The sequence below is a fragment of the Hordeum vulgare genome, chromosome 1H (assembly GCF_904849725.1).
Source record: "Hordeum vulgare subsp. vulgare chromosome 1H, MorexV3_pseudomolecules_assembly, whole genome shotgun sequence".
NCBI classification, from domain to species: domain Eukaryota; kingdom Viridiplantae; phylum Streptophyta; class Magnoliopsida; order Poales; family Poaceae; genus Hordeum; species Hordeum vulgare.
The window spans coordinates 348,794,664-348,804,346 of record NC_058518.1 but is presented as its reverse complement, the minus strand read 5'-3'; the positions used below and the strand labels follow the sequence as shown (position 1 = coordinate 348,804,346).

At 52.7% G+C, this 9,683-nt stretch overlaps 1 protein-coding gene across 1 annotated transcript; it reads left to right on the top strand.

The window, feature by feature from the left end:
• The first annotated feature begins 3,889 nt into the window (after positions 1–3,889).
• LOC123435601 (homeobox protein BEL1 homolog) lies at positions 3,890–9,326 on the top strand. Its single transcript, XM_045115582.1, has 4 exons — positions 3,890–5,149; positions 5,990–6,375; positions 7,831–7,891; positions 8,399–9,326. The coding sequence occupies exons 1-4, from the start codon at positions 4,439–4,441 to the stop codon at positions 9,029–9,031; spliced, it is 1,791 nt and encodes a 596-aa protein (XP_044971517.1). The 5' UTR covers positions 3,890–4,438; the 3' UTR covers positions 9,032–9,326.
• Positions 9,327–9,683: the final 357 nt, after the last annotated feature.

Below are 9,683 nucleotides of genomic sequence, written 5' to 3'. Positions count from 1 at the left end.
TGTCGCCATCGGGGTTGTCATGCTACTCATGCTATTACTACTAAAGCTACGTCCTAGCAATATAGTAAACGCATCTGCAAGCACAAATGTTAGTTTAAAGACAACCCTATGGCTCCTGCCGGTTGCCGTACCATCGACGTGCAAGTCGATATTAACTATTACAACATGATCATCTCATACATCCAATATATCACATCACATCGTTGGCCATATCACATCACAAGCATACCCTGCAAAAACAAGTTAGACGTCCTCTAATTGTTGTTGCATGTTTTACGTGGTGACCATGGGTATCTAGTAGGATCGCATCTTAGTTACGCAAACACCACAACGAAGATATATGAATTGCTATTTAACCTCATCCAAGGACCTCCTTGGTCAAATCCGATTCAACTAAAGTTGGAAAAACCGACACTTGCCAGTCATCTTTGAGCAAGGGAGTTACTCGTAGCGATGAAACCAGTCTCTCGTAAGCGTACGAGTAATGCCGGTCCAAGCCGCTTCAATCCAACAATACCGCGGAATCAAGAAAAGACTAAGGAGGGCAGCAAAACGCACATCACCGCACACAAAAACTTTTGTGTTCTACTCGAGAAGACATCTACGCATGAACCTAGCTCATGATGCCACTGTTGGCGAACGTCGCATGGGAAACAAAAAATTTCCTACGCGCACGAAGACCTATCATGGTGATGTCCATCTACGAGAGGGGATTTCCGATCTACGTACCCTTGTAGATCGCACAACAGAAGCGTCAGTGAACGCGGTTGATGTAGTGGAACGTCCTCACGTCCCTCGATCCGCCCCGCGAACCGTCCCACGAACCGTCCCGCGATCTGTCCCACGATCTAGTGCCGAACGGACGGCACCTCCGCGTTCAGCACACGTACAGCTCGACGATGATCTTGGCCTTCTTGATCCAGCAAGAGAGACGGAGAGGTAGATGAGTTCTCCGGCAGCGTGACGGCGCTCCGGAGGTTGGTGATGATCTAATCTTGACAGGGCTCCGCCTGAGCTCCGCAGAAACGCGATCTAGAGGAAAAACCGTGGAGATATGTGGTCGGGCTGCCGTGGCAAAGTTGTCTCAAATCAGCCCTAACACCTCTGTATATATAGGGGGAAGAGGGGGAGCCTTGCCTTGGGGCTTAAGAGGCCCCAAGGGGGTCGGCCGAGCCAAGGGGGGAAGTCCTCCCCTTCCAAACCGAATCCAACTAGGTTTGGAAGGTGGAGTCATTCTCTCCTTTCCCACCTCCTCCTTTTTTTTCTTTCTCTTTGATTTCTTATCCTTTGGCGCATAGGGCCTTCTTGGGCTGTCCCACCAGCCCACTACGGGCTGGTGCGCCACCCCCAAGGCCTATGGCCTTCCCCGGGGTGGGTTGCCCCCCCCCCCCCCGGGTGAACACCCGGAACCCATTCGTCATTCCTGGTACATTCCCGGTAACTCCGAAAACCTTCCGGTAATCAAATGAGGGCATCCTATATATCAATCTTCGTTTCCGGACCATTCCGGAAACCCTCGTGACGTCCGTGATCTCATCCGGGACTCCGAACAACATTCGGTAACCAACCATATAACTCAAATACGCATAAAACAACGTCGAACCTTAAGTGTGCAGACCCTGCGGGTTCGAGAACTATGCAGACATGACCCGAGTGACTCCTCAGTCAATATCCAATAGCGGGACCTGGATGCCCATATTGGATCCCACATATTCTACGAAGATCTTATCGTTTGAACCTCAGTGCCAAGGATTCATATAATCCCGTATGTCATTCCCTTTGTCTTTCGGTATGTTACTTGCCCGAGATTCGATCGTCAGTATCCGCATACCTATTTCAATCTCGTTTACCGGTAAGTCTCTTTACTCGTTCCGTAATACAAGATCCCGCAACTTACACTATGTCACATTGCTTGCAAGGCTTGTGTGTGATGTTGTATTACCGAGTGGGCCCCGAGATACCTCTCCGTCACACGGAGTGACAAATCCCAGTCTCGATCCATACTAACTCAACGAACACCTTCGGATATACCTGTAGAGCATCTTTATAGTCACCCAGTTACGTTGCGACGTTTGATACACACAAAGCATTCCTCCGGTGTCAGTGAGTTATATGATCTCATGGTCATAGGAACAAATACTTGACACGTAGAAAATAGTAGCAACAAAATGACACGATCAACATGCTACGTCTATTAGTTTGGGTCTAGTCCATCACATGATTCTCCTAATGATGTGATCCCGCTATCAAGTAACAACACTTGCCTATGGCCAGGAAACCTTGACCATCTTTGATCAACGAGCTAGTCAACTAGAGGCTTACTAGGGACAGTGTTTTGTCTATGTATCCACACATGCACTGTGTTTCCAATCAATACAATTATAGCATGGATAATAAACGATAATCATGAACAAAGAAATATAATAATAACTAATTTATTATTGCCTCTAGGGCATATTTCCAACATCCATGACATGCTGAGATCCCAGATTTCTCGCACTTTTCCTTGGAGCTTGTACATGCCCCCAAACCTTCTTCTTCTTCCCTTTCCTAGCATCACCCCGAGTGGTATTAGTATCCTCCTTTGTTTCTTCTACTCCCATCTGACTGAAATCAGGCATGATGTCATCTGGAAGACAACTATCATCCAGATCAGAGCTCATCTCCTCATTGTCCCTGCCCATCAAATCCACACTGAGAGAAATTTTATGTGGCATGTCCTCATCAACCCGCTGGAGCCCGGTGAAAATGAATTTTGTAGCCTCCCTAACATGTTCCTTCCTTGGCATCATAGACCCACAGTCCAACCCCTTTTCAAGCCTTGGAAGCCCTCATCATCAACTATGTTTTCCACCTGTTCTAACTCCTTCACAACAATCTGCCTCCCTACAATTCCATTGCCACATCTATTCCCTACCGCACTTTCCTGATTTTTTTTTCATTTGCTGAGCTGGTGGGATTCTCTTTGCTCCCTCCAGTTCCTTTATCAGTGTCCATCTGTTCTCTTTGCCGATCCTCCTCTCTTATCTCCACTATCACTGTTCCTAGTTTTGTACTCCCTCTGTACCATAATATTTGTTGTTGGAGAGAACTAATCTAGTTCTTCCCAACAACAAGTATTTAGAAACGGAGCGAGTACATCTCAGCATCCTTCCTGGCTATAGATACTTCCACAATCAACTGCACTTTCAAAGTCTTGCCCCCAATCCCAAACAACCTCTCGGATGGGATTTTGGATGGATCCCTACACTGTATCTTAACTCTGACATGCTACTGGAACATTCCCTGCCGCATGGATGAATCTTGTCGCATTGACTTCCAAAACGTCTGAACGTTTGTTCCTCTAGACAATATACTTTATTAGTATTCAACAATTCTAGCAATGCATCGGTTTATCGACCACTCCGTAGCAAAAACGACAGACCCTCCCTCCAGTCCAACTCATACTTTCACACCTTCCATCTCTCCTGCCCGCCTATACGTACGTACGTCGGCACACGAAGAAAACAATGGAGGACGAGTAATAATACTCCAGTAGTAAAATACATTGCCCAGGAGATCTCTCTCTCACGCACACACAAAATCCACCAGACTAGCAAGCAACCCGGGAGATGCGCGAGGGCGACGTCGGCGGTGGTCCCGGCGTCCTGCCCAATAGGCCAGTTTTCCCAGTGGCGATTAGTTGGTCCGTCGACGACTGGCCGTACGTGGACCACTCCTGCCCCCGGACCAGACGTCGTCGGCGCCAGCGGCCAGCGTGCAGCGCCCCCTTCTCCCCCGGAGGTTTGCAGCTAGCCCAGCCGCAAGTTGCAGCGGGGGAGAGGCGAGCGACCGGGAGCCCGACGCCGCAACCACCGCGTTTTTCATTTCCGGGCGCCGTGTGCCCTGCCCTGCCCAACCAAAACCAACGCCCACCACCTCCCTCACACTTTTCCCCTCTCCTTCCCAGCCCAAAGAAATGACCGTCGCGTGCGTGCCACCTCCCTGTGGCTGTGTGTACTTGCACTACAGCTATAGCAATCCAGCGTAGGTATACTCCTGGCGCTGGTACTGGTAGTCGTAGGCACTGTCGTAAGGGCGGGCGGTACGATCAAGTCCATCTCCTGCTGCTGCTGCTGCTGCTGCTGCAAACATCGATCCCATACCAATCCCATCCACCAATCTCATTCCCGTCGCACGTCTCGTCTCCTCCCCTCCCCTCCCCAGAAAGATATGGCCCTGAGCGAGCTCCTCTTTTGCGCAAAGGCGCGTCTCCGTCCCTTTGTTTATTTCCTTCCCCTCCCTCTCGGTGCTCGCCTGCCCTTGTCTTGCTTTACCGCTCCACTTTTCGTTTTCTGAGCTGCTAGCTTTCTCTCCCGTGCCGTCGCCCCGCCCGTCCATAGATTGATTGATTAACCGGAGCCGCGCGCGCGGGAGCGGAGGTCGAGTATAAAGAAAGATGGCGCACGATCCGAGCCAGCTGGTAGGGTACGCGGACTACTTCGCGGCGCCGGGGAGCAACGGGGGCGGCGTGACGCTCGTGGTGCCGCCGGAGGTTGACGCCCGCGCGGAGCATCAGATGTATGGCGCCGGATTGCACCACCACCATCATCATCATCATCATCACTCCGGGGCGGACATGTTCGGGGCCAGGGGCTTCGGGATGGCGCCGGCCGGCGAGGAGTCCGCGCAGAGCAAGGCCGACGTCGACGGCTCTTCTACCATCAGCTTCTTCCGCGGCGAGCACCAGCAGCAGCACCACCACCACCAGCAGCAGCTGCAGATGGGCCAGGCTCCTTTGTCGCTGTCGCTCCACGGGCCGCCGGACGCCGGGTCGTCGTCGTCCTTCATGCTGCACCAGCACCTCGGCGGCGGCGAGCCCCGGCTGCAGCAGCACCAGCAGACGGCCGCATGGCAGGTGCAAGGCGCCGGCAGCGGCTGGCAGCTGCGCGGGTCCAGCTTCCTGCTGCCGACGCAGCAGCTCCTGCAGGAGTTCTGCAGCATCCCCGCGGACGCCGACAGCAAGGCGCCTAAGAAGCCGACGGCGCAAGAAGAACACGGCGGCTCCTCGTCCTCCGCCTCCTGGCCGCCGTCGTCGGCGCAGATCCAGGGCATGGACGCCGCCGAGCTGCAGAGGCTCAAGGCCAAGCTCTACACCATGATCGAAGAGGTTTGCATATATAGCTCCATATAGCTAATTAAATTACAACGCTGATTAACCAGCACGTAGGTACACCGCTCACGCCGGATTCCTCGACCGATATATCGTCGATCAATCACGGGTCAAGCAAAAGGCCTTCCGTTCGTCAGGAGCTACGTAAGCCAGCTTCTTGGAAATCTAAAAGGCTGCAGGCGAGTGGGGTGGCACTCGCAGTTCCATTATGGCTTGCCCAAAGAGGGTTCCTGGGACTGGCACAGTGGGGGCGATTCCCTCCTGGGCCTCCCCGTCCGTTTATGGAAACCTCTATTCCTTCCCCTCGCTCGCTGGCTCGCTCGCTGCAGGTCTAGCTACTAGGCGTCTGCACTGGGCATGCGACCCCTACACCCACCTCTCTTTCTCTCTCTATGACTCTCTATCCCTCTGCATGCATGGACTCGCAGTCTCACAGACCATTGCACCATGGCGACGCAAGCGATCTCTGCACTTGTGTGCAGGCCACCGCTCTCCCCCTACCTTCGCCCGTTTCATGGATGGGTCATGGGCTCAGCATGGACATCTATCCACTCACACATTTACTGCTTCCGTTGCCTTTCTTGTGTTACTGCACACTTCGATCTACAGTCCAATTCATAGGTAGGTGCTGTGCGGCCTGGCGTTGTCAGAGTTCTAGGCCTAGCTAGCTAGGCACGAAAAAGAGCTACAGCTAGTCGTGTAGATCAAGGGTCAAACACTGTTGCACGAGAGAAGCCAGCAACAGCGATCAGAATTTCTTTCTTCCCAACTGTTTCTTCACCGTGGCTTGTGACCATCCATGCTTGTGACTGATTCTATGGCATGGCATGCATGCAGGTGGACAGGAGGTACAGGAGGTACCGGGAGCAGATGCGGGCGGTGGCGGCGTCCTTCGAGGCGGTGGCGGGGCAGCGCGCGGCGGCGGTGTACACCAGGATGGCGTCGCGGACGATCTCCAGGCACTTCCGGAGCGTGAGGGACGGGGTGGCCGCGCAGGTCCGGGCGGTGCGGGGAGCGCTGGGGGAGAAGGACGCCGGGGCCGCCGTGCCCGGGATGACCAAGGGGGAGACGCCCAGGCTGCGGGCGCTGGACCAGTGCCTCAGGCAGCACAAGGCGTACCAGTCCGGCATGCTCGAGAGCCACCCGTGGCGCCCGCAGCGCGGCCTGCCGGAGCGCGCCGTCTCCGTCCTCCGGGCCTGGCTCTTCGAGCACTTCCTGCACCCGTAAGCGATCATCCTTGCTTAAAACCCTCCCATTTCGTGGCATGTTAACAAGATTAAATGTCTTTCTCTTTCCACAGCACCGTATGCATGTAAGCAGATTAATTAACGTACATTGTCTCATAAAGATTTTAATTCGAATTTAACAGGAGAATTTAGCTGATCGCTTAGAAATAAATTATATAGAAAGATTTTAATTCCAATTTAACAGCGTTTTTGACACTTCTAAAATGTTGTTATACTATGGGACAGATCGAGTGAGTAGCATATATCCAAAGAAGTAGTATTGATTAGTTTGCACGAAATGAACTAGAGTTTGTTTTGTTTTCAAAATGAACAAAAATTAATTAAGCCCAAGTACTAAAAAAATAACGTAAGTAGGTACGTCATCTGCTTGCAGGAGGTGTTAACGAACTAAATCTACATGTTTGGACATCAACTGATGCTGAGGAGTGTGATCCTCTCATTCTAAAATCGTTTGGCCTTGTGTTTTATTCTGTGGCATTGCTCTCCCCGTGCCATATTTGTCTTGCATTACATATGTGATTAACAAATACTAGCTGCTTTGGCTTGATTTAACTTATAGGATCATTTCCCTTTAATTTTGTGAAGCTGAAGAAGTTTTTGATCTGATGCAACTTAGGTTCCTTCGTATGTCCCCATCTATGTGCCATTTTGCTTATATGTTCACTCTCCTAATTTTTTAATTTGCTGTCCTAATTATTCACCTAAACACATAACTTCCAACTATATTTAGGTATATTCATACGCGGACAGATGCTCTTTTTCCTCTAGCAATGTTATTAGAATGTCCACATCAAATACCACACTTGTCTTATAGGAATATTCCATATATATATCACACATATGAATAAAACTTACACACCACTATCCTCAGGGACGGAGCCAGGATCCATGAAGGAAGAGGGGCGGGGTGAGGGGGGGGGGGGGCAAACACAAACAACCAAACTTTAGGGTGGGGGGGGGGGGGATGGCAAACACTAATTTAAAGGGTGTCCTTGCAATTTTTTTATGAAATTTAGAGGGTATATGGCAAAAATTTAAAGGGGGGGGGGGGGGGGGCAAACACAGACAAACAAACTTCAGGAGGGGCTGCGCGGGGGGGGGGGGGGGGGGGGGGCTAACACGAACAACCAAACTTTTTAGGGTGTGTGTGTGGGTGGGTGGTGGCAAACACTAATTTAAAGGGTGTCATTGCAATTTTTTCATGAAATTTAGAGGGTATATGGCAAAAATTAAATGGGAGGGGGGGGGGGGGGCAAACACAGACAACCAAACTTTAGGAGGGGGGGGGGGCACTAATTTAATGAGTTTGTTTGCAAATTTTACACAGACAAGTTAGGTTTGTTCGTTGTAGACATGTAACCTCTGACTGTATGCATGTAGACTTGGAAGCAGGCAGGTTACCTTACCTTAAATTGGCATGTTCTCATCCAGGTACCCGAGCGACGTGGATAAGCACATCCTGGCGCGGCAGACGGGCCTATCGCGGAGCCAAGTACGTACTCACTCACTCACTCCTCCACACAATCGGTTCATCATCACATGATCGGTCGATGGATCCTTTGCAAAAGAAAAAAAAAGTTAACATGTTCCTATCCAATTATTACCAACACACTGCTGGATACTGATCGATCATCACATCGTAATCATTGCGTTGTTTGTGTCGATTGGCCACGCATGCATATAAACATACACATAATGCTGGCCGGTTTCGTGCCACCAATTTAAATTGATTGTTTCCACGTACACGCATCCATCGTTGCGAGCTGTGCAACTTGCCATCGACATGACACGTCAACGTACTCGTCGATCGTCGTCGGTCGGGTGACACGTCGTCGTCGTATGTACGTTCGTTCGTTCGTGTCTTCACGTGCTGGTGAACGTTCAGCGGAGGAATCTAATTGTGTGTGTGGTGTGCGATGCGATGCGGGTAGTGTTCGTCCTTTGTTGTAATCGTGGGAGAGAAGATTAATTTGTGTGTGCGACGTATGGATGGATGCAGGTCTCGAATTGGTTCATCAACGCGAGGGTGAGGCTGTGGAAGCCGATGGTGGAGGAGATGTACGCGGAGGAGATGAAGGACAAGGAGGAGGGGAGCGGCGGCGACGGCGGCGGCCAGCCGGCGCTGCAGGCGGGCGACCTGGCGAACCCTAGCCCGGCGGCGGCCGGGAGCTACGCCTCCGAGGGGCGCGGCGAGCAGAAGCCGACCCGGGCGCAGCTGCACCAGCTGCACGACGCCGGATCGCTGGCCTCTGTCGTGAGCATCGGCCAGAGTGCCGACCCTCAGGGCCTCAACTTCGGCATGATGGACCAGCTCGACTTCGACGCCTACGAGGCGGCAACGGCCGGGTTCGGCAACGGCGTGTCGCTGACGCTGGGGCTTCAGCACCAGCAGCAGCAGCACCACGGGGGAGTGAACGTTGCCGCGTTCGCCGCCGCATCCCCGTCGTCGTCGTCTGCGGCGCATGGCGGCGCCGGCGCAGCCGAGTTCGTGTTCATGGCTGGCGAGGGCGTGCACCCGTCTGCTAACGGACAGTTCGGGGCGGGCATGGGGTCAGGCGCCGACGTCCCGTCGCAGTACCACCGGGGGCTGGGGGTGGGCGGGTTCCACCTCCTCCGCGACCTCGCCGGGTGATTCGATCCGTACGTCGGTCAATCTGGACGGCATCATATGATCACGTGCAGGGATCATCATATCATGCACCGGAGGTCGGGGACGGAGGCGACGACGCCTGATATATGATGATGCGGATGGAACTGAGGATTTGGGGGATGTGTAAACGGCGGCCGGGCTGGCGTGCATGCATGGTTGGTAGCTCAGCTCGCGCGCGTACGTACGTCGACTTGCTTAGCCGGTGTACGCAGGCGGCTTTGGATTTTTGTAGCGCGTAGATACCTCTATTTAATTCTTGGCGGGATGTCGCCGTCTATGTATGCTGTGTTCCACTCGACGGCGGCCGCGCGCACGTCGCTGTTGCCGCGGAGGCGCGGGCGTCGATCGATCGCCGGGCTCCGCCGTGTGATCGAGCTAGCCGTCCAATGGCCAGAGGTACTCTTGCTGGCGACAAGTCCGGAACTCAGCAGGATGGGGTACATGGTACGTACGTAGTACCAAACTACCAATGGCAACGCACCGCTAGCGTTAATTACATGGTACAACATCTGCCTAGCTACCGTTGTTCCTAACGTAAGCGTTCGAATATTTTGTTTGTTGGGATGTCCTTTTCGTATCTTTGGTCTTGGCGTTGGGTTTCCATCGGGAGATGAAAGCAAGTGGTACACTTGCA

Excerpts from the sequence above, each read along its gene's own strand:
- LOC123435601 (XM_045115582.1), top strand. The coding sequence starts at position 4,439 with ATGGCGCACGATCCGAGCCAGCTGGTAGGGTACGCGGACTACTTCGCG. Across the intron at positions 5,150-5,989 it reads TCTACACCATGATCGAAGAG|GTGGACAGGAGGTACAGGAG; the intron begins GTTTGCATATAT and ends GCATGCATGCAG. Across the intron at positions 6,376-7,830 it reads TTCGAGCACTTCCTGCACCC|GTACCCGAGCGACGTGGATA; the intron begins GTAAGCGATCAT and ends GTTCTCATCCAG.